General features: G+C 49.9%; 2 protein-coding genes across 10 annotated transcripts in view; one reads left to right on the forward strand and one right to left on the reverse strand.

Annotated features, from left to right (window-relative positions):
- Window positions 1-14064, forward strand: part of Col17a1 (collagen type XVII alpha 1 chain) — a 45161-nt gene extending 31097 nt beyond the window's left edge. For all 6 annotated transcript variants that reach the window (XM_019207793.2, XM_010626467.3, XM_010626469.3 and 3 more), the window contains 25 exons: window positions 110-145; window positions 1675-1710; window positions 2740-2820; window positions 3818-3853; window positions 4299-4376; window positions 5406-5459; window positions 5574-5615; window positions 5758-5811; window positions 6530-6589; window positions 6885-6911; window positions 7193-7225; window positions 7314-7388; window positions 7659-7691; window positions 8070-8192; window positions 8636-8773; window positions 9124-9192; window positions 9507-9650; window positions 10040-10129; window positions 10215-10325; window positions 10730-10876; window positions 11132-11497; window positions 11899-12036; window positions 12285-12347; window positions 12433-12513; window positions 12784-14064. In XM_019207793.2, coding sequence (XP_019063338.1) covers window positions 110-145; window positions 1675-1710; window positions 2740-2820; window positions 3818-3853; window positions 4299-4376; window positions 5406-5459; window positions 5574-5615; window positions 5758-5811; window positions 6530-6589; window positions 6885-6911; window positions 7193-7225; window positions 7314-7388; window positions 7659-7691; window positions 8070-8192; window positions 8636-8773; window positions 9124-9192; window positions 9507-9650; window positions 10040-10129; window positions 10215-10325; window positions 10730-10876; window positions 11132-11497; window positions 11899-12036; window positions 12285-12347; window positions 12433-12513; window positions 12784-12836 — 2168 coding nt within the window. In that variant the 3' untranslated portion in view covers window positions 12837-14064. The remainder of the gene's footprint in view (window positions 1-109; window positions 146-1674; window positions 1711-2739; window positions 2821-3817; window positions 3854-4298; window positions 4377-5405; window positions 5460-5573; window positions 5616-5757; window positions 5812-6529; window positions 6590-6884; window positions 6912-7192; window positions 7226-7313; window positions 7389-7658; window positions 7692-8069; window positions 8193-8635; window positions 8774-9123; window positions 9193-9506; window positions 9651-10039; window positions 10130-10214; window positions 10326-10729; window positions 10877-11131; window positions 11498-11898; window positions 12037-12284; window positions 12348-12432; window positions 12514-12783) is intronic.
- Window positions 7663-23857, reverse strand: part of Slk (STE20 like kinase) — a 73366-nt gene continuing 57171 nt past the window's right edge. For 3 of the 4 annotated variants that reach the window (XM_010626471.3, XM_010626470.3, XM_033761445.1), the window contains 3 exons: window positions 23256-23381; window positions 22225-22338; window positions 17257-19016 (listed from right to left, as the gene is read on the reverse strand). In XM_010626471.3, the coding sequence (XP_010624773.1) occupies window positions 18870-19016; window positions 22225-22338; window positions 23256-23381 (387 nt within the window). In that variant the 3' untranslated portion in view covers window positions 17257-18869. Of the gene's footprint in view, window positions 7751-17256; window positions 19017-22224; window positions 22339-23255; window positions 23382-23857 lie in introns of those variants that run through there. The other variant, XM_010626473.3, reaches the window with a different exon arrangement.

Genomic DNA, 23857 nt, shown 5'->3' on the forward strand with positions numbered 1-23857 from the left:
GCTGGCTCGGCTGTGCTGGGTGACAGAGCTAGCTACTGCCCGGGGTGCCTGGGACGGCTGGGTCCCAGTTACATTGACCAACGAACCGACCTGTTTTTAATCACATCAGGACTTCCTGGGTCCCCTGGCCGACAAGGGAATAGAGGTAAGTGATTTTCCAAACAAGATTCCCTTTCTTCACACAGGCCATTTTCGCAGGAGGGAGGGGTTGGTGGGAGAGGGGATTGGCAGGAGTTGGGGGCCTCTCTAGCCAAAGCCTGGACCAACAGTGGCACCTAGTGGCTCCAGCAGAAGGCTGAGAGGTGGAGCCCCAATCTTTGCTGAACAAGGTGCCTGGGTCCTCACCCCCAAAGCTGGGCCCTGCTGTCAGCTCCAGGCCGTGGTGGCCGCAGGCCAGGAAGGGTGCTGCTGCCCCCTGCCTTCACATCCCCTTAGGCAGGGCCTCACTCACATGACAGGAGCCACACATGGGCCTTGGTGTGACTGGGGACACCTGGTACTCCTGAGAAGTGGCTCTGTGTGGGCAGAAGGCAGAGTCAAAGGACCAAGGTGGGATATGCTCCTCGGGGCCTGGACTGGGGCAGTGCAGTGACCCTTATATGTTCAGTGGCACCCGCTCCCACTCTACCCTGAGCAAGCCCAGGGGTACACAGTCCTCAGCATCCGGCTCCCTGTGTCCCTGTGACCCCAACTCCTGCACGCCAATGGTTGGAGCTGGGCCATTGCAATCAGTCACTGTTACCTTCTATGGGGCCCTAGAATGAACCCTCCCAAGAACTATATTCCCAATGATGGCTTTGGCCAAGTAGTTTGGAGGGATAAATAAATGTGACCCTAAAATGATGACCACTGAGCTCAATAAGTCTTCCAGGTTTGAGTTCACAGAAACCCTGTTCTTCCTGTCCATGGGGCTTCAGACCCCCCCAGGGTTAGGTGGACAGAAGGAGATGTCTTACCTCATGTTGGACTTTTGCTCCAACAAAACTCACTCAGTGGTTGCTTCTGTTTGCCCTTGATCCCTGGCTGGGGAAAAGTGAGCAGAGACCACACTCTGGCCCCTTTGCTCTGCTCACAAAGCTTTGAAACTGGAAAAGAGAATCCCCAGCTAAGGAGCCTATGACTCGTGAAATCCTGCTTTCCTTCTTGGAGGTCCTTCACCAACCTTTGCATTTTCAACACTCAGAGAGAGTGGCAGGAAAGAGCCGTGGCTTTCTGCACCTCAGGATTTCCCAGATACCAACCCCATGCTCCTCTTCCTATCATCCCAGGGAAGGAGAGTTCTGGGGCACATGCTGAGACCCCCAGTTCCCCTCCTGGGCCCATGGCCTGTGTCCTTTGTCCTCCAGATAATTTCCCACCTAAGGTGACTCCCAGAAGTGAGGATGGGAAGGGAGCTAGGACTGACTCAGGTCAGCCTCCTTCGGCGTCACTTCCCCCATCCTCCCCAGAAGCCCCTCTCTATGTGTGGACTGCTGCTTAGCCTGCAGGGTCCGAGACAGGCAGGGAGATGTGTGCAGTGTATCCTGAAGGCCCCCTAACTTCATTTAAAAGCCTTTAGATTGAGGGCAAGAGCCACAGGTGGACCTTGTAGACAATCAATCAGAAGCCTCAACAATGATGTATCGAGCACTAATTGATCCCCCCTGACCTCTCCTCTTCATTGCCCCCCACCAGGTGAACCAGGCACCCCAGGCAGGATCATGACTTCAGGTATGTAGGTCAGGGAGCAATGCTCCTTGTGGTGTCCTTACCTCTCACATGCACCGACTGCCTAAGTGGCCTTCCTTGAGCAGGGTTCTTGGGGGTCTCTTTTCAAATGAATGCTTTGCAGTTTTGTAGCCTTGAACCCATGGTGGGTGAGGTCCTGGGACTCCTAAAATGCCTTTAAATTATCTTTCTTATTGTCCTGATGCAAAGTACTTGGCTCATTTTTTGTTTGTTTGAGACAAAATTTCATAACATCACTGTATTGTTCAGGCTGTCCTTGAATTCACTTTGTGTAGTCCAGGCTGGCCTTGAACTTGTGGCAATTCTCCTGCCTCAACCTCTTGAGTGTTGGGATTATAGGTGTGTGTTATTGTGCCCAGCTTTTGGCTTCTTTTTAATGTTAATCTTTTTTGCAACTACATACTCAAACGTACAATTTGTCAGGCACTTTCTCTTTGCAGAAACTACAAACTTTATGCATTTCAATCTGCCATTTGCTCCTAATTCTCACTATAAATCAGGCTCAAAAGGATCAAGTAGTACCCATACCACAGCATGAATGTTGGGCTGCCTTGGAATTTTCTCTGCCCGATTAATTAGTTGGTTGTTCTTAATCTCAGTCTCTGACAAAATCTCAGAACTTGGGCAGAACATAGATACATCTTCTGCCAGAGTATAATACATGTCCTCTAATCTAACTGCCAATGGAGTCTTGTTTTCAGCTGAAACCTCCTGAGCGGGCCTTTACTGCCTACATTTCTATCATCACGCTGGTTTTCTGAGCTCTCACTAGACTCTTCCATCAAGCTTGGCTTAAAGCACTGCCCTAATTCCACCATGATGTTTCCCAAGAAGCACCAGTCAGCAGGCACAGTGCTAGGTACAGGCTATCATGGTCAGCTCTTTGGGTCTGCAGCTGGGAAGGGGGAAACTCAGGTAATGAGAAGCCAAGACATCAGTCTGCCCTGCTAGGGACACCAGTACTTCAGAGCTAAGGCTGGGCTCAATGTTTCATGTGCTTTCTGTTTTCAGAGGGCTCATCTATGGTCACTGTCCCAGGACCTCCAGGGCCTCCTGGTGTCATGGGGCCTCCAGGACCTCCAGGCTCCCCAGGTCAGTCTGTTTTCTTACTTTACCCCAATGAGCAGGAGGCTGAGGGTGCATTTGACTCTAGCCATGTTTGGTCAAATCCTGAAACCATGGGCAGGAACCTAGGAAAGAGAGCAAGAGGGGCCTGAGAAAGCAAGCTCTGTTTCCAGGAAAGGATTTCTGTTACCCAGGAGAGGAGGGAAAGCTGACTCTCAAGAGGATAAGTGATTTGACTAAAGTCACATGGCCAATAAGCAGCAGACGAAGGATTCGATCCAGACCATTTGGCATCTAGGGCTTGAGACCTATCAGAGCACTGGACCTTTGAGCCCAAATGCTAGTCTACCAGGGAAACACATCCCCGCATCATCCAGCCCCATGGGATGGTTACCAAAATATGAAGACCAGAAAGGGAGGCAGTAGTTGTAGTTAAGAGAGCAAGACCTGAAGGATGTGTGCTCTAGGCTTGCGGCTATATTTTTATGAGATGAAAAAAAAAAAAAAAAAAAAAAAAAAAAGATGGTGGAAGGAAACAAACACAAAATGCTCAGAAGTTAAAGAATTAGGATTTTTCCCCTTCCTTTTCCAAAATGCCTATCATTTTGTGTATGTGTTTTGAAGGTCTGGGGATGTAGCTCAGCGATAGGCTTTAGCATGTGTGGGGCCCTTGGTTTGATCCTCAGCACCAAAAATAATTCATTAATTAAATATTTATGGAGTATATAACTTAACACAGTCAACCCAAATACCTACTCGCTTTCCTCCCTGGCAAACTCCAGTGAGAGGGAGCCTGCCGGGGCTCGTGGAAGTTGCTAACCAGTGCGGGACAGTATAGACAGGACAGCCTGCCGCCGTGGGGTCCACCTGCCAGACCGAGGTTCTCAAACTGCTCGCTGCTCTCCACTGAGCACGCTGACTCCTCATCTTGGGAGGTGCCCGCGCGTGCCCTGCGCTGCCTTCCTCAGCTCTGCTTGTGACCCCAGATTGTGACTTAGCCTTTCTTCCCCAATGCCACTTCCAGGTCCTGCCGGCCCTGCTGGTCTCCCGGGACAGCAAGGTATGTCATGTGACACCCTGACAGCACACGGGCTCTGGGCCCGGTCAGGGGACCGTCCTAAGCAGGCTTGGGCCCATGCTTTAGCTCAAAGCACAGACGTGTGTTTCAGGAAGGGTGGAGAGGGGGCTTCCTCCTCTTGCCCTGCTCCATATTTCTGGGAGGGTCAGGTCCTAGGACAACAAGGACTCTTGGTCGGGACTGAACTCAGTTATTTTCATAGGCCTCAGGCCTCCTGTGACCAGACCCTGATAATCACAGTTTTATCCAAATATCAGAAAACAGTCAGCTTTTAGGAAAAGGGGTGGAGTTTTGGCTACAGAATGTGTGCCCGCTGCCAAGGCCCCACCCTCCCTCTCTGGGTTCCACCCAGCACCTGGCCTTTCCTGAGGGAAAGAGAAATAGATTGCTGCAGGCACTGTTCACCCTAACTCTGTCCTCCCCACAGGCCCGAGAGGGGAACCCGGACTCGCTAGTGAATTGTCCCTGGGCACTGGCACCTCCATCTCCGAGCTGATCTCCTCCCGTAAGTGCCACCATTCTCTACAGCAGGTGACAATGAGGGCACTGTGGCTGTCTGGTAGCTGCAGCCGTGAGTCATCTCGAGGGCTCTATGTGAGGGTGACCAGTTCCCATGCAACAGTGACAGCTGAGAACAGCAGGACTTGTCTGGCATGGGAAGGTCAGAGCCAGGAGATGGGACAGCTGTCAGGCAGGCTCTGGGACCCCAGGAAGACCAGGGTCAGACCAGGTCCTGGGCTACGCTGGCAAGAACAGGGCACCTCCCCCTGGAAAAGGGCAAGGGCCTGGGCCACAAGAGCTGACTCCTGCACCCTCCTGTCCACAGAGCCCTTCGAGAGCCCAGGTGGGCTGGGTCTGGTGGCACAGGCCGGTAACACCAGCTACTTGGGAGGCAGAGGATTGCAAGTTCAAAGCCAGCCTGGGCAACTTAGTGAGACCTTGTCTCAAAAACAGAAAGGGCTGGCTGGGCGTGGTGAGGCACGCCTATAATCCCAGCACTTGGAGGCTGAGGCAAAAGAATCACTTAGTTTGAGGCCAGCCTGGGCTACACAGCAGACCCCGTCTCAAAAAACCAAAACAAACAAAAGGGGTAGAGGTTCCGCTCAGTGCTGGGAGATTTTCTTAGAAAGCATAAAATCCTGGACTCAATCCCCAGTGTGACAGGAAAAAAAGCCCAAGCGGAGCTGCAGCAGGGCCTGCACCAGGACCCCTGGATGCTGAGCGAGCAGGTGCTGGTGTTGTTAGGGGCTCCACTCCAGTGGCATCCCCGAGACTTCACGGCACCCTGGGTGTGGGTTCCACTGACCCCGGCTCACAGAGGAGGACACTTGCAAGAGCAGGGATTTAAACTCCAGCTGTCACCGAGGCCCGAATTTGACTGCTGCCCACCCCGCCTCAGCCAGGCACCCTCAGCCACAGACTTGGGCCTGGGGGCATCCAGGGTGCAGAGACTGGTGGTGGGCGTGAGCACTAAGGGGCTTGGCAGAGAGCAGCACCCAGAACCCGTGCTCATTCCATGTGCTTCTCCCCACAGAAGGTGCTGATTTCCGAGGTCCCCCAGGCCCACCTGGGCCACGTGGACCACCAGGTGAGCATCTGGGGGCTGCCAGTGGGTGGGGCACTGAGGGCAAAGCCCGTATCCTGACTTTGGGAGCGTCAACAGCTGGACTCAGCATGTCCTCTTGCCCACTCTCTCCTGTAGGGCCGTCCATCCCAGGCCCACCGGGACCCCGAGGCCCCCCAGGTGAGGCAGAGCTCCTGCTGGAGAAGGGAGGTGGGGGCGAGCGGACCCGCAGGCACTGCGGGAAGAGCATCCCTGCTCCTCGGGGCAGAGGGCTCCTGGCCACCGCTTGGCACTGATGTGTTTTGGGACTCCTCTTGTCCAGGGGAAGGCTTGCCAGGCCCACCAGGCCTACCAGGATCTCTCCTGACGGACTCAGGTAACACTGTGGATCTGAGTCACTTTGCCCCAGCCCAGGCTTCTCCAGTGACTCCATTTTTCCTCTGACCACTGGGCCTGTGGCTGTGTGTTGGGAGATGAACCATCCCAACCCGACCACACTGGCAGCTTGGCCCTTGGGGAGCTTCTGGAGTGGCTGGGGAGGCTGATTCCTATCTTTGGGGAGTCCAGACCTGACAAAGTAGGCAGGACACAGGCAGAATACAGAAACTTATGGAAATAACTTCAGAGCAAACATTGGGCCAGAACACATCGCCTATGGAAGATCCATCTCCCTCCCCCCTCCCTCCCCCCGCTCCATCCATCCAGCCGTCCATCTTCACATCCACTCTTCCACTCATTTTATGCCCAGTCTCTCAACCACGCACACATCCAGGCATCCACCGTCCATCTGACAGGCGCTGACTTAACGTCTGCAGCGTGTTAGGCACTGTGCCTGTAGGTGCTGCTGCCCCAGTAACACCACCTGCTACCTCGCGCCCCTCCCTCCCCCCGCTCCATCCATCCAGCCGTCCATCTTCACATCCACTCTTCCACTCATTTTATGCCCAGTCTCTCAACCACGCACACATCCAGGCATCCACCGTCCATCTGACAGGCGCTGACTTAACGTCTGCAGCGTGTTAGGCACTGTGCCTGTAGGTGCTGCTGCCCCAGTAACACCACCTGCTACCTCGCGCTATTATCTTCCTCTGCAGAAACCTTCTTCTCTGGCCGCCCAGGCCCACCCGGCCCCCCAGGCCCCAAGGGAGACCAAGGTGAGAACAGTCTCAGAGCCCACAGCCAAAGTGTCCCTCCGCATCCCTGGTGGCCAAGGGAGTCCGGATGAGGCTGGCTGAGCAGAGGCTTTTCTTGTCCTCTTGTCCCTCAGCCTGCAGCGTGGGGCGGGAAGGGGACAGGCAGGTAGTCTGAAACTGCAAAGAACCCTTGCCCCTCAGCGACCTGGTGGGAGGAGAGGCACAGAGCTCCAGTTTCCATGTCCCCCTCCACGGGCCCCCTGGAGCCACAGTGCCTGGCTGGCAGGTGCCTCAGCTTTCTGCCTCCTTCCCACAGGTCCCCCAGGACCCCGAGGACACCAAGGTACAGTACAGCAGGCATTGCACACAACCTGGGCTGGGGTGGGGTGGCAAGAGCTGGCTCCCTAGGGCTCTAAGCGGAGCAGAAGTGCATCTGGCAGGCCAGAGTGTTCTCTGAAGGGCAGAGTACTGTTTTCTGTGCGTGTCTGCAGCACAGATGGGTGTGTGGCTGGCACTGACCGAGGGCCTGCATGGGCTGGGCAGTTTCTGGAGAACCCAATGGGAGCAGGTGGGTGGATGGGGAGGAACGTGAGACTGACCCTCCTTCCCCGGTGTGTCCCTCAGGCGAGCAAGGCCTCCCTGGGCTCCTGGCCTCAGGTAAGTGCTGAGCCGCCACCCAACCCAGCTGGGGCCAGAGCTGCTCTGCACCCTGGCTGATGGCACGGTGTGTGTCTTTGGCTTCCAGATGCCAGCTCTCTTGGATTCAACCTGCAGGGACCACCAGGCCCACCCGGTCCACAGGGACCCAAAGGTGACAAAGGTCAGTGAGGAGGCAGCCCTGGCCCCCGAGACTCACCTTGAATGGAAGGTCCAAGTGCGCCGGTGCTCAAGGCTTAGGAGAGAGAAAAGGCAGGAGGAAGGAAGAGAGAGGGCAGGCATGCGAGATGGTCTCTGCCCAAAAGCAGCTCACGGTGTCATTGCAAAAACAAGACTAGGAGACACTGGGTGGTCACTGAGCTGCAATCGGTGTGTTGGGCTTTGGCAGGAAGGGCTGCTCAGACACAAACGGGCTTCTCTGCTTGGATTGCAGGTGACCCTGGTATTCCCGGTGGTCCCTCTCGAGGTAAGAGACAAAGGCAGACAAAGTTCCTCCTCTTGCCTTCATGAGAGGCTGATCATTGCCTGAAGACATAGAAATTAGTTCACTCGCTCATCTGTGGTTCAGTGTCCATCACACCCTGCCCTTGGCTGGGACCTCTGAGCTGCCTTAGGGGGTGGAGGGCTGGGGGCGGCCCATCTCAGATGACCCGCAGAACAGAGCGGCCGGGGGTCTGAGAACAGTGAGCTGGGGGTGTGGCCTGGGTCTACCACTCATCTGGCCTTTCTCTTGCTGCTGTTCTAGTTCCCCTCTGAGGAAGCCCTCCTTCCTCTGCCAGGGGTGCACTCCCTGGGTCTGGCCTAGGGCAGAGAAATCAAGCGAGGCCGCCTTCTCTTCCTACAGGGGGCTCCTCCAGCACCGTGTACACATCAGGCCCACCCGGCCCACCAGGGCCTCCAGGGCCTCCGGGCTCCCTCAGGAGCTCCAGCCTGGAGATCCAGCAGTACATCTCTGAGTACATGCAAAGTGAGTGGCCAGCCACCATATGTGTGTGTGTGTGTGTGTGTGTGTGTGTGTGTGTGTGTGTGTGTGCGTGCGCATGCGTGCGTGCGCGCGCGCGCCCGCACGTGTGCTGGGGGAGCAGCCCTGCAGCCCGGCCTGTGGGTCAGAGAGCTTCCGCTGGGTGGCTGCGTGTGCACACAGGCTCACCCTCACGCGTGCACACTCAGCCCCGCTCTGCTTGGGCCCTCCGTCAGTGAGAGGCTGCCTGGAGTCCTGTTGGTAGGTGGCCCGCAGACCACCTGACCAACACAGGCCCCTGCCTCGGTTTCTCCATCAGTAAGGAGGGCATCCAGGCTCCTGCCAGCCCTGCCTTGGGCCCACGTGGGTGGGGCAGGCACCTCACCTTTGCCCCGGCGGGGAGGAAGGGCTCCTGTGGCCAGCCCTGACTCCTTCATCACTCTTGGCAGGTGACAGCATCAGGGCCTACCTGTCTGGAGCTCAGGGTCCCCCAGGCCCTCCTGGTCCCCCAGGGCCCGTCACCACCATCTCAGGCCAGACTTTTCAATACTCAGAGCTGGCCAGGCACGTTGTGAGCTACTTGCAGGGTAAGTCTGTCCCCGCCCGGCACACACGGCCCTCCTCCCTGGGAGCCTCGTCTCCCAGCTCGCTGCCACCAGGGCTGGCTCAGCTGGAGCAAGGAGACCACGCAGGAGCCCCAACTCTGGGCATTCTCCCCGGGCGCCCCTGACTTCCTGTCTGAATCTCCGGGCTGGCAGGATGCAGTAAGAGTCAGTGCAGAGCGTACTCTGGAAAACAAACCTGCCTCTCTTATCAACAAAGCTGCAACCGCATCACCCTTTGGCCCTCGATTCCTCCGCTCTCCCCAGAGGGAGTGCCTAGTGGACCTGGGAGGGCCTGCCGCGGCCCCGCGGTCACTGAGGTCTCCTTCCCACAGCTTCGGGCTACAGTGTTGGCATGTCCGCAGCCTCCATCTCCTCTCAGGACATCCTGACCCTGCTGCAGCGTGAGTCGCCTGTCTGGGCTCCTTCTGGCTGGTGGTGAACGGGCAGGGAGTCCTTCAGGACAAGGGGCCACTGGCTTATTGCTCCGCGCTTGCCAAGTGCCAAAGGGACTGGAAAGGGGTGGGAAATCCGCCCTCTGCCCTGATGCCAGGCAGGCAGACATCTGCGGGGAGCTGGAAGCCGGCCGAGCCCCTGACCATGTAGGCTGGAGAGCCCAGAATGTACAACGGCCACTGGAGAGCCCGGCAGTGGAGGGGACGGGCTGTGGCCGATGGAGTGTGCGACAGCTCCACGTTAGCACTCCTTTCCCTTTCAGGGGAAGATGTGCTCCAGTATCTGCGGCAGTACCTGAGGGGCCCTCAGGGTCCTCCAGGGCCCCCCGGAGCCAGCGGTGATGGGATCCTCCTGTCCTCTTTGAACTACTCAGAGCTGAGCAAACACGTCCTCAGCTACATGTCTAGTGAGTGTCCGGTGTCCTGCTGCCCCTGTGCAGTGGCTCCGCCCACCCCTGCCGCTGGGCAGCAACAAACTCCACAGAGGGAGTGGGTAGGCCCAGCAGGGGAAGCCAATAGGCATCCCGGGCACTGTCGGTGCGGGGCTTTCAGAGCACGCGCACTGAGGACTCCTGTGGACAGCTGTGACCTGCACAGCTTCCTCTCGTGTCCCTTCCTTGGGGCCACTGCCCAGGACTGAATCTCTGCCCCACTCCACTCTGTCACCCCTTTCCTGTTCTGGCTCTGCGTTTCGTGCAGGTCCCTCTGTGTCCTCCACCTCTTCTCTCACGGGGCATTTGCATCCGCCCGCCCCCGCCTGATCTTAACCCATCACGACTTGGGACTCTGTCCCCAGGTACTGGCATCAGCATTGGGCTTCCTGGCCCGCCAGGCCCCCCTGGCCTGCCGGGGACATCTTATGAGGAGCTGCTGGCCTTGCTCCGAGGTAAGGGCGTGTCCAGGGAGTGTGGGAAGGGAAGGGGAGCACTGGCCCAGGCTCTGGCTGACCCCTGCTCGCTCTGGTGTCTCAGGGTCTGAATACAGAGGCATCATCGGCCCCCCGGGGCCTCCAGGGCCCCCCGGGACCCCAGGCAGCACATGGTCCAGCATCAGCATGGAGGACCTCTCCTCTTACCTGCATAGTAGGTCACCAGGGACGGGTGAGGCCCAGGGTAGCAAGGGTGGCCACCGGTTGACTCATCCAGCACTGGGTCCACCTGGGCACATGCAGAGCAGGGAGGTGCCCAGCCCTGGCAGGAGGGCCTGAGAGACAGCACCCAACCACAGCCCTTGGAGAGCTCCTGAGTCCACCTGTGACTGGGGCCGACCAGGGCTCCAACACCAGCGGAGATGAGCTGGGGGGAGCCCAGTTGAAAGAGGCTCAGAGTTGGGGGTGGGAAAGCGATGAGGAGCAGCCACCCAGAGACGATGCCAAGCCAGGGGCTGCCCCAGCCTCCTGCTGCTCCCTCTTTCAAGGAAGCTCAGCCACATCACCACCCCTTTCCACATTAGACTACGTCACACCTGACCTTTCTTCTCTCCTCAGCTGCTGGCTTGTCATCCATCCCAGGCCCACCAGGCCCTCCCGGGCCCCCAGGTCCTCGAGGGCCCCCCGGTGTCTCCTCAGCTCTGGCAACTTATGCAGCTGAGAACAATGACAACTTCCGGAGTGAGCTGATCAGCTACCTCACGAGTAGGTGCCCCGTGCTGATGTTGGCCTGGTCCCCTCCTCAGACCTTAACCGTCCCTGTAAGTGTCCCTAGAGTCCAGGGGACTAGTGCTCAACACAAGAATCCTTGGAGAACCCTGGAAGACATCAGTGGGAGAAGCCCGGGCTCTTTCCCACCAGCATCCACTTCCCATTGCTAAGGAGCTCTGAGACCCTCCTTAGGAGAGACCATGGCTCCTGGCTTCTGTCCACCAAGGTCTGAGCCTCCTCCCCCAACAGGTCCTGATGTGCGCAGCTTCATCGTGGGCCCCCCAGGACCCCCAGGGCCACAGGGCCCCCCTGGAGACAGTCGCCTGGTGTCGCGAGACGGCTCCTACAGTTGGAGTAGCGGCTCTTCCGTCAGACGGGGCTCCTCCTACAGCTCTGCAGTGGGCGCCGGAGGGGCCAACGGAGGCTCCCTGGCAGGTGGCACCTTTGGGGCAGGAGACGGGGGCCCCTACGGCACCGACGTTGGCCCTGGTGCAGGCTATGGGACGGCAGCAGAAGGGGATGAGTACGGAGGCCATGGGGGTGCACTCCGTGCTGGCTTCGATGGAGACCTGGACTATGGCGAGCTGGCTCTGCGGGTGTCGGAGAGCTTACAGCGTGAGTAGACCAGGGGAGACCAGCCGGGAGGGCAGCAGGCCAGGAGTCGGTGGCAGGGACTGGGACAGGAGGCCCCACCTTGGCTGCCGCTCAGTGCACACTGAGCAGCGGCGGGGAGCAGAGCATGCTGGTGTCCTGGCATCCTGCTCCCCAGCACTAACTCGCTCTGGGTCTCAGAAGAGTGGCGAGGGTCACACAGGTCTCTGCTGGGGCTTGGCAGGTTGTCAGCCAAGGTCCCTCTCCCTAGCTGACCAGCATGCTCCCACAGGCCTGCGCCACCCCACAGGAACCGGCGGGTGTGCAGGCAGGACCGGCCCCTGGGGCAGCCTCCTCTAGTCCGCCTGCTCTGGGAGTCATGTGCTGCCCACTCCTGCTGCCTGAGCCACTCTGGTGTTTTGCAGGTCAAGGCCTGCTACAAGGGATGGCGTACACGGTCCAGGGCCCACCTGGCCAGCCTGGGCCCCAAGGGCCCCCCGGCATCAGCAAGGTCTTCTCTGCCTACAGCAACATAACCGAGGACCTCATGGACTTCTTCCGAAGTAAGGGCCCCGTTATTTGCCCGGCACCGAACCGGGGCAGCCTGTCAGGGGGCTGCAGGGCAGACAGCTGCTCGGGGAAAGCCTCTACATAAACACCCCAGAGGCCGCGGATCAGATAAAGCCCCAACACTGTTTCCCTTTGCAAGGGCAAACTCCAGCACTGCACATCTGGTTACCCTGAACAAGTCACGTTCCCGCCCAGGTGTCAGGCAACCTCTAGTCTAAGAGCAGGTTTTTTGCCCTTGCAGCATACGGGGCCATTCCGGGCCCGCCGGGGCAGAAGGGAGACGTGGGCAACCCCGGACCTAAAGGTAAGGGAGGCAGGGAAACCCTGGCTGGTGCCACCCCCTCGGTGCCCCATTACTCATTACTCTCGTGTCCCACCTGTCCTCCTAGGTGACAGGGGCCCCACTGGACCGCGAGGACCTCCTGGACCGCCTGCCTCTCGGGGGCACAAGGGGGAAAAGGGAGACAAAGGTAAGCGAGCGACACTGGAGGCTCCCACTGAGAGCAGGTGGCTGGAGCCCAATAGAGGGGGGCCTGCTCCAGGGCAAACCGAGTCAGACAAATGCCACGGCAGACACCGCCAAGAGCACAATTCACATAACCACCCAGGGAGAAAGGAAGGAAAAGGAAACCGTGATGGGGGGCAAACATTTTGAATAAGCTAGATTTAATTTTCGCAATCATCTTTGCAGTAGCCACTGCTGCCGTGACTGCCCAAACTCAGGTCTCATCTTCCTCCAGGTGACCAAGTCTATGTGGGGCGGAGGAAGAGAAGCATCGCCATCAAGCCATGAGCCAGCCTTGGCAGAGCAGCCCCGGGCCAATCCTTGCAATGTTTACAGGCCCGTGTGTCAGATTCCCCTCCAGAAGGTAAAGCTGGAGTCTGCCAGTGTCTACTGAGACAAACACCACCTGGCAACTAGGTCTGCACAAAGACATAGAGAATTCAGTCAGAGACACAGTCTGAAACAGCTTCATGGGGTGGCCCTTCATAGTCGCAACGTTTTAGGATGAAACTTACTTCCCTACTATCTAGATCCAAGTGCCTTGGCTTCTTTACACTTATTTTGAACCCCAGCCTAGAAAAGCTAGTTACACAAGAGTTGGCTTGGGAGCTCAGGGCTTTGCCTGAAAAATGGAAGATGGGGCTTAGGTGCCCTCGTGGAGGGGACACATGAGGGCATGCTCCAGGCACAGCCGCAAAGCCATGTCATCTCCCTCCCCCGTTCACCCTGCACTCTCCAGTCACACAGACTTGGCTAAGAAGTGATCTCGAAATGGAAGGAATTCAGAAACACACTTCCCCCTGGCTGGGGGTGACTGCGTCCTTAGAAAGTCTGACTGCAGCGCTGACCTGTACCCTCATCCTAAACTAGACTGCAGCACATGGCACAGGGGGCAGTGGGCAGGAAGGGAGGGGAGGAGGGAGGAGTTGCATTTGACGCCGGGAATACTCCCCCTGCAGCGTCGCCCTCCTGTCCCCGCTTAGGGAAGGGCGTGGGGCTGGGCAGCTGGTTTATACGTACTTTTCACTGTCTAAAAACATTTGTATGTGGTCTCTACGATGCAAAGTCATTTCAAGTGTAAAATTTTCAATTAAAAACCTTTTTAATATGTTTAATGTGAACAGTCTGACCAAAGAAAGGTTAAAAAAGACATTCTAGGTTAACTGGGTCTGATACTTTTATTACACATGAGAAAAGAAAACCAGCTATATTTTGAGTCATACTTCTAGCATTTTATTTAATCACTGAAATGTTTAAAGGTAGCCTGTCTACAGCTATTAACTCAACCTGGAAATATTACAAAGCATCTGAAGTTCTTTCCTAAGCAAAGATTTCTTAAAGGTGCAACAAATGAGCAACAGGACTGTGATTAATGTAGTGACTTATCCTGGGGCAAATTACAATGGCAGGCTCCGCAATATATGGACTATCGAGGCTTCTATTAAGGAAACGCACAGTAAAATCAGACACTCAGACTCTGAAGGGGCTGCACTCGGCCATCTTGTAACTCTCAATCCCTGGCTAGTTAAACAGGTTAAATTAAATCTACTCCTATAACTCTACTCTTCTGCAAGACTGGATTTGTTTTCTATAGTATCTCATACTTTCTGGAGAAAAGTTTGCTTCCACCTATCAATCGGCTCGAGCAGCAGCCCCCAGACGAGCACCGTTCTGCTCCAACTCTGGCTCTGACGTTCTGTCCTCACAGCAACCCAGTGGGCGGGAGACTCTGAAGTGTTGGTGTGGCCTGCAGAATGTCAAGCAACTTGTTTACGGCCTGATGAAAACTTAATGTGTACTCCGAATGAGTGAAATGTGCCTTTCAAAGTTTTAGAAAGAATTCATCAGTTTTGTTCAAAAGATGAATTCACTTTTACTTTTTTAAATAGTACTTTTTCTTTGGGGTTTAAGTACTGCATCCCCTTTCATAATAATTCTTACTTTCATTAATTAGACCTAGGAATTTTTCCATTAGATTTAGTTTACTATGATATCCAATTCTTCATAGTTTTATGCTCAAACAAAATAAGATAAAAGTCCAAACTTGCAGAATGAGAGATGTCCTCAGCTGGAGGGCAATGGATCTGAGCCTCTTTTGTTTCATTAAAAAAAAAGAAAAGAAAAACAAATGAGCTCGATAATCCACAATGTTCCTACGCTCTCTCCAGCCAAGCTGACACCTACCAAAGATGCCCAGGGAAATGTCCACTAAATCTCCTATGAACTTATCAATGAATGACAAGTTATTTTAGCAGAACTGAGATCATAGGACTCGAAATGGTTGGTAAGAAAACTAACCCATGGGACAGTGATAAACATGTACATATACATTCAACTATGGAAATAAGGTAAGCACCTCCAAAAGGAGAGTTGCACACTGAAAGACACACCAGCAAGTTATCAGTAAATATTTGTGCATGTGTGCATGTGTGTGCGAGCACCTCAGCAAGGAATACTAAAAAAATCACAAAGTCAAAAGGCCTGGAGGATGGCGAAATACAACTAAGACCCCAAAGAAGCTGCAAAGTGTTCTCATGCAGGACGACCCAGCTTCAAAGACTATCAAATTTTAAAAAAACAACAGCTTCCCAAGATAGATTAAGAAATAACTTTATTTTTTATTTGTAAATCCCAAGATTGAAAAGACAATACTGATCCCAAAGAGACAAGAGGCATAATCTGAAACAAAATTCTTTCTGAAAGTTTTGCTTGTGAACTTATTACACTGCAAAGAATCACAAAAAGCTGCAGCCAACATTTAAAACTGATGAAACACTCTATTCCAAGCTTCACAGCAGAAATATTAAAGCATTACTGGAACCATGTTAGCCACAGAACAGCAACGATAAGGCATTAACTGTTATGCCTCTGACGTAGAAAAGCATTTAAAATATCATCCCATTTCCTACAAAATATCATTTCCCACTAAAGTATAGATTTACTTAATCAGATGACTCCTAGAACTGGAACTCTTCTTCCCTGCAGTGCTAGGTTTTCCTTTAACCCACGGTATCTCTTAACTAGTAATTTGACTGAATTTGGCTTCTCAGAAGAGTCATGTAAGCACAGTATGGAATGGGAGAAGTGTGCAAAGGGAACTGGAAAAGTACAAAAAAGTCACTTCTGAAACTTGCTGATGCTCAAGAAATCAGAGACCCTTCATTAAAGAGGGTCGTGTATGCCTGAGAGCTTTGTGCTTGAGGAAACACTACTTAAGAGGTAGCTATGGTTCTGGTTTATAGTTAATTATATTATAATTTGCTGTGTCCTGTCATAGGAAGATTCCAATATTTCCAGGAAGTAAAAGCACTCTGAATTTCCTCCTCACCCATCCCGTAGCTTCCCCCTAGAAAAGGGTAAGTAAAAGCTTGATGTGACTCCACCTAGGGTAAGAGCTAATTCATTAATTCCAAAGCCTAGGGACAGGACCATGAAAGGCAGCCGGACGCCATGCTCTAGGAGCTGGACCTGCAGAAGTGTGGAGGTCTGGATGTCCACAGTGCACAGGGAAGAGGGGAGGTGACTGTGTAGGGTGCACAGGGCAATTCCTTTTCGCACTGCGTGGCCCTTTCTGCCACAGCTACAACAGAATCTAATCAGGAACAGAACTGACGGTGCTCTTACATGGCAGAAAGTGCATGCCCCCAGCCCACACTCCTCCCACACTTTCATGCAAGAAGCGAAGATCACTATGTGGTACAGGGCCTACAGAAAGCAGACAGGGAGGGTGCGACAGCATGTTCTACAAGACACTTTTTGGGTAGGTTTTTATAACCTGAAGGACCATGGGGAATGTTTCCTCTCTACATAGTACCCCTGTAGAGCCCCGCACTCGTACAACACAGAGTTTAAGAGAACTCAGAGTGAACGAGGAGTCTGCAGGGCAGGGTCGTGGGATGTGAAAGCTGCTGCTAACTTCCGCCGCACGTCAGCAGCCTGCTCTGAGCCTTGCCTGCATTCACTATTCTGAAGGTCAAATGAAAAGGAATACAAAGAACCAAATAATCAGATCAAATGATGTCTGAAATTAAATGACTGAAAAAAAATCCACTGGCTGAAATATTCATTTTTAAACAGGCAATAAACTGAAAATTTCAAAAGATAAAGTGGTAGGAGGGTCTTCCTCCCATCTTCCTCTTCAAATAAATCATTAAATACACTGGGTAACATTATACTGTCATTTTTATCATAACGATATAAACAATTTCCATCATCATCCTGAATATTACTTTATAAAGATATATATTTTAAAGGCTTTCAAAACAATTTTCAACCCAGCAGTTGAGAATAAAGCATTAAGAGTTTTGTCTACAGTAACACATTCATGTGATAAGTATATGCATTTACAACCATACATAATATATGTGTGTGTGTGTGTGTGTGTGTGTGTGTGTATATATATATATATATATATATATTTATATAAAAAACAAACTTGGCCAGAAGTTAAGGCTACCTACAAAGTTGTCCAAGTAAATTCTGCTTGTCAAAACAATTACAAAATTAAAATTACACATGCATTTTTAAATCGTCTAAATCACTGACAAAATAAAATTCATCATCCAGAGTTTTCAAATTAACTGCAAGAAAGTGCTACAGGCATTTATTTACATTTTCTTAATATGAATCAGTGTTCTCACAACATTACATCTACATTTTTCACCAGCCTCAGTACATAATATATGTGTGTGTGTGTGTGTGTGTGTGTGTGTGTATATATATATATATATTTATATATTTATATAAAAAACAAACTTGGCCAGAAGTTAAGGCTACCTACAAAGTTGTCCAAGTAAATTCTGCTTGTCAAAACAATTACAAAATTAAAATTACACATGCATTTTTAAATCGTCTAAATCACTGACAAAATAAAATTCATCATCCAGAGTTTTCAAATTAACTGCAAGAAAGTGCTACAGGCATTTATTTACATTTTCTTAATATGAATCAGTGTTCTCACAACATTACATCTACATTTTTCACCAGCCTCAGAAGTAAAAGAACTAAAAACTAAATGTTTGCAATTTGGTTCCCGGCACTCTGGAAAGAGAGCAGGCTGTCAATGGCGGGCAGCAGGCCTCCTTTACAAACCAGAGTTCGGTCATAACACTGTCTGAACTGACACGTGGTTAAAGTCTAAGGCTCAAGGGGCTAACAGTGAACATCTTAATAATTACACCCATCAGCAACCACGTGATAAAGGGTTCAAGCTTTTCCCACTCAAATCAAAGTAAATAATTTAAACATGGAACAAAATAAAATCAAAATGTAATAACTTCATCTCAAAACAAAAAGTCATTTATGATGTGTGCCTGAATATTTAAAATTTTAAAAAATTATTCTGAATAAATGTTTCTGAGATTAATTTCAGACAACATATTTATAAGTATAACTCTATAGGCCTCTGAGAGCTTTAAGTGAACAGAATTTGCTAAGATGTACAGAAGTTATTTAGACAGTTCATGTCTTATTTTAGGAAATAAAATAGGACAGCTAAACCTATATTACTTGTAACATAGGGAGTTCTCCATTTCCAATTTGCACATTTTAAAACACCCTTTTTCCCCCTGTCATCCCAAACTCTGTACAACATATATTTTAGAATGAAAACGGTAACAGGAACAAGATTTTAAAAACAATAATGTTGAATGCTAAGGGTGTTTTGTCCCTGAAGATAAAAAAGAAAATCCTATTTTTGAATGTGACTGAAAATTAGGCACTATCTTAATAAAACCAGCACCTCAATTATTAGTGCCTGCCCAATCAGGCAATGTTTAAAACAAATTACTGAAATAATTTTTCTCTTTTAAAAGTTTGTTCCTATTAAATGATAAAATATTTGTATTTACTGAGTCAATAGCATGTTTTGAGCACCTCATAGCTTTTTTTATGAGTGCTGCTTATTTACGAGAAGATAATTATTCCAATTCTTTACAGCAAAGTTCCAACTATAGAATTTAGGTATCACTGAGAAGGTAGGTCCGGTAAAAAGATATTAATACTTAGTGATGTAACAGTTCTTCAATAACTTTAAACATTATTTCTCTAACAGTTTTTCAGTAACAGTGTCTAAAGAATACCATATTTAAGGTTAATATACAAATCACCTTAGGGAATTACTGCAGGATGCTACCTTGCCAACATGGCTTAGCATCTGTCATAGTTCCTTTTCCCTTCATCTTTGCTTAAAACAAAACAAAACCACCTAAAAGGTGAGTCCGGTGATTGTCTTTGTGAGCTACTTGAGACAGATGGTGGCGGAAGATGAAGGGAACAGAATGACATATTTAAGAAAGCCAAGCCCAATAGAGTATCCCACTGTTATGATCCAGTGGAATGCAAGCTAGGAATAGGGTAGAATTTGGAAATCCGGCTCTGTGTCGATGGGTTAAGGCACTCCGACTCCCCAGTCATTTTAAAAAACACTTCCTGTTCCTGTAGTTTCCTGGCAAACTCTTCTTCTAGTGTCTAAAACAAGAGGGACAAAGAAATTGCTATGTGTTGGTGTTACACTGTTTACAGAATTACTCTGGCAGCCAAGATAAAACTACTTTCCAAAAAGACTATTACCCTAAGGAAGACACAACTGCTCGGTAATTAAGTTCACACATTTTGCACAGCCCAGGTTCAAGGCTCAGCTCAGACACATGAATAGATAGTATGGTTCAATCACTGAAGACTAATTCCTCTGCTGCCTAAAATAGTGGTTACACCACCTACCTCTGCGATATGCTGTGCGAAGATTAAAGGTGGTAATGATGTATTTAACACATAGGAGGCAACCAACAGATGACACCTAGACACTATTACCTGTCTCTCCCACACACTGTTTACCACTTTCTATGTTAGGTATCAATGTGATGTTTCTCTTGCACAGTGGATTGTATAGAGCTGTGTAAAGGTAAGATCGAAACCAGATTCACATAATACAGAGCAAAAGTAGTAAGTGTTTGATAAATATCTGAATTCCAGGAGATCTAATCCTAAATTTGATGGTATTGCATTAGGAGTCCGAGCCTCTGGATATCATTAGGCCATGAGAACAGAGCTTTCTGGGAATCAGTGACTTTATAAGGGATTGAAGAGAAAGCACTTCCCTCTCCACTATGTGAGGACACACGGGTGAGAAGTTAGCAGTCTATAACCCAGAAACTGGCCATGCAAGCACTCTGATCTTGGAATTCCCAACCTCAAATTTATGGTATTATTTTACAGTGAGCCAAACTGATTAAGACAGGGATCAAAGATTGTAACCAACTGAATTAAGAGTAAGTGCTACTGTTGAGGTCCAAAGTATAGGAAAGGACGGAAAGATGCAGGAAGGTTTGTTGGGAGAAGTAAAACTTGAGCTTAGTCATGAAAAGAATAATAGGCAGGACAGGGAAGGCACGCCAGACACAGGAAGCTGAAACAATGACACAAAGGCAGGAAACTGCAGAGCACTGAATGGCAAGTCTACACTGAAGGAGCATGTGCTGGGAACAAAGTGGCTGCTGGCACAGGAAGCTCAGAGCTGACTCAAGTACGGCACAAACTAAGCCATTTACATTACAATCTGATGGAACTGACAATTTACCAACACCACCATGAAAGCAACAGAGATGTCCTTTAGAATAAATGCAGGCGAGTAGGAGAAAAAAGAAAAGGGAACTAAATAAGGGCAGAGGACCGGTGAGGACATTACTGAACAATTTCAGCAGATAGCAGCATAGTCATGGGAAAGAAAAGGAATAATATGAAGAGAATCAAAACTAACTAGTATCTCATAGAATGTAGCATTCACAGAAAAGAGATCACTAGGTTTCTAGCCTGGACGCCAATAAAGAGAAAGGAAGGAATGGTAAGATGAACATGAAGGAAAAAAAGGATACTGATGATTTGATGTTTGCGGAGTTTACTTACTTCAGTCAGCTTTAACAGGTATGTACTGATCCCTTACAATGTGCCAGGAACTGTTATAAACCTGGGTGCATATCAGCCCAGGCTTTTTAAGAAGCTTACATTCGCATGGAGGACAAGAGACAAATACACCGGTGGTGATGAATATTATAGAGAAGCAGACAGAAAAGGTGATACAGAATGTCTGAGGTGGGCACAGATGAAATGACACTTGCACAGAGGCTTGAACAGAAGGAAGAGGAACAGAACACCCTGACGGGAAATGGCCACACCAGGCTCAAGCCGGTATTGACAAAAACAATGAGCAGCCACACCACTGAGCAATGGCACCATTCAGCCACACACATATCACTTTCTTTAACTAGGGAAACGTCCTGCCAAAATTTTACAAACAAGGAAAACGGGCCTAGAAATACTAAATGACAAAATGTATCACTAGTGTTAGTGCTGACACCTGAACCTATGATTTTCAAGAGTTTACATCCTGTACAACCCCACTATTTCAGTTTTGGAATTATTCTTAAATATGCCACGACTGACATATAATATCAGGAAGGTAAAGGGCAGAACTAAAGGTATAAAAAAACTTGGAAATATCTTCTGGAGACTGGAAGACAAAGAAAAAGGGATAAAGAACACAAAGAAGGAACAGAACTGTCATAAAAACAAGTGAGAAGAGAATTTTTTAGAAGACACTTCTAATGAGACACAGTTAGGGGACTTCGTTAACAGTAACTCACTTGTGACTACGGTCAAAGAGCTCAAACGAGGGCTCTGAGGTAGAAGCCAGGCTGAACCTGGAGAAAAGGACTTGTCACTGTTTTCCCCTTTGAAGCTTTATAATTCTGAACCACAGGAATATATTACCTATGCAAAAACCTTAAATAAAATGTTATGTCTAAAACCACACTGTTTCTGAGTCTGGTATTTCACTTCCTCTAGAAACTTCTGGTCTTTGGCAGGAGCTAAATACCTATTTCTCAATTGACTGGGTAGACGAATGAAAGAAAGGAAGGCTGAAATGGATAGCCCATGAGAAAATGAAGTTCAGGCCTGAGAGTTCACAAAGGGACAGGAATCACAGTGACAGCCGAACAGAGTTGAAATGGTTCACCAAGGAGACCAGGTCGCAGGGAGTCAAGCGTAAACAAGGGAAGGGCGGGGGCAGAGGGAGGGAGGCAAGACACTCCTACTTTCCAAGATTTTAACTTCACATAGCACACAATGGCCTCAGAACTGGCACCAGTCACCTGTGCAGACTCGGCTGCCATCACTTCCTTTCCTCCTTTTCCTCCTAAGGCCCCACTCCTGCCCAGCTCCCCCTCCCCCTGCGCCATGCTCCAATGACAGGGAACTACTCGCGATTCTCTCTGCGCGCCACTTTCACTCAATCTCTCTTCTCTGCTGGTTCCACTCTCTGCCCATCTGCCTAGAAAGCTCTTGTTAAACCCTTCACACTTCACTGGGCTCACAGGAGGCCTCCTCTCTACAGCCTCCCTTGACCTCTCCAGGCAGCACTCTGAATTGCTCCTGCTCCTCCTCCTCTTCTATTTGCCCACTCTACTCCCTTCTCCTAGAGCCTGCACTTCTTGCCTTCAGAATGGTGATCCCACCAATACGTAAACGCTGTCCCTGGACTTGGAGCCTTCAGGAACAGAGCTTTGTCCTTCCATCTCTACTCCCAGCCCTGATGCTGTACCCGACAAACTGTGGGCCAGGAGCCAAGAGTGATGGAGGAGTGTGAACACAATGTTTTAAGGAAAGCTTTTAAAGTCACCTTTTTCCGAGGCCTCAACTTCTCTCTCCATTCCTTTAATTCTTGGCTGTGTTCCTCATCTAATTCCTTCAGTTTCTGAGTCTCATGCTCAACCAACAGGTGGCATTTTTCGTTCTGAAAGTAAAGTTTAAATTACAGACAAACTAAGTGCTTTTTTACAAATACAATTATCTTCTAAAATAATAAATTATTCAAATATAAATGTATTACTTAAGTTCAAATTCTCCTCTAAAAAGCAAGGGGTAAGAATTATGAAATAGGTAGTTTTATTTTTGTAGATTTTGAGCTAGATCTGTTAAAATATCACACGAAAAGAAAAACAAAATTAACTAGGGCCTTTACTTATTTTTTGTATCATATGGTACCAAAACACAGAATCAGGTACTACTCTATACCAGAAAATTAAGCACATGCCTAGAATATCCACACGCTGTCTGTACTACTCTGAAACTCTAAACATTTTAGGTTGTGCACTAATCAGGCCACCCACTCCAGCATGGGTCTAAAAACAGCCATCTTTATATTTCTTAGAGAAAAACATTCCTATATATTTATCACTTTTTTTAAAAGGAAAAGAAATTTTAAATTGACAAAACTGCCTGCATTGTTTTGAAAACTTTCTATCTTGCAAAGTATCATTTACTCAATACTGATTTTACTTTTTTTGCGGGGGTGGTTTGAGACAGGGTCTCACTATATAGCCCAGGCTGGCCTCCAACTCCCTTGGGATCCTCCTGCCTCAGCATCCCAAGTGCTGAGATTACAGGCATGTACCACCATGCCTGGCTTCAATACGCTTTTGAATGACTCCATTTCTTAGGTTAAAATTTAGCTTCATGGTTACATTAATCACAGATACACAAAATATAAATACAGCTGATGCTCACTTTGGTTTTTACAGGAACTACAACCTTTAAATTCCACTGTTCTCATAAGTAAGCTGCCCTCTCTTTGGGCTCCCCTACGTTCTCCACCCCAGCCATGTGAGCCACCTGTCCCTACAAGCTTTCTGTCTCCCTTCCTCATCTAACCTGTAGTTGATGCAGTTCTCGGACATTGGCTTCACACTGCAACTGAAGATCCCGCATTTGGTTTTCATGCTTCTGATGCTGGGCCATTCTCTCATTTTTCTGCCTCTTTTCTTCTTGCGCAGCAAACTATAGACAAGAAAAACAAACATAAGTTATGATTAATAATGTGATTTCTATATAGTCTAAAAGTATAAGTAAAGAATTTAGCAAAATTTAAAATACAATAAACTAAAGCTGCAAGTAGTACTATGCTACCAACTCATCATGACCTGGGGAGGGAAGGGAGAGCAGGGATATAGGGCTTCTGATTAAAAATCTTAGTCCTCCAATTAAACTGCTTAATGACCTCAGCTAATCTGTGTGGCACCTGTGACTGCTGAAGTGCCATAGTGAGAACATGTTTTTACTTACAAAGCTGTTCGATCTGGTGGTGCACACCTGTAATCTAAGCACTGGGGAGGCTGAGGCAGGAGGATCACTGAACCCAGCCTGGGCAACTCAGCAACTCAATGAGACCCTGACTCAAAGTTTGTAAAAAGTGGGTGAGGCCGGCAATGTAGCTCAGTATGAAGGCACTGGGTTCAACCCCCAGTACCACAAAA

The sequence above is a fragment of the Fukomys damarensis genome, unplaced genomic scaffold (genome assembly GCF_012274545.1).
Source record: "Fukomys damarensis isolate Sample0158 unplaced genomic scaffold, DMR_v1.0_HiC HiC_scaffold_8, whole genome shotgun sequence".
NCBI lineage: Eukaryota > Metazoa > Chordata > Mammalia > Rodentia > Bathyergidae > Fukomys > Fukomys damarensis.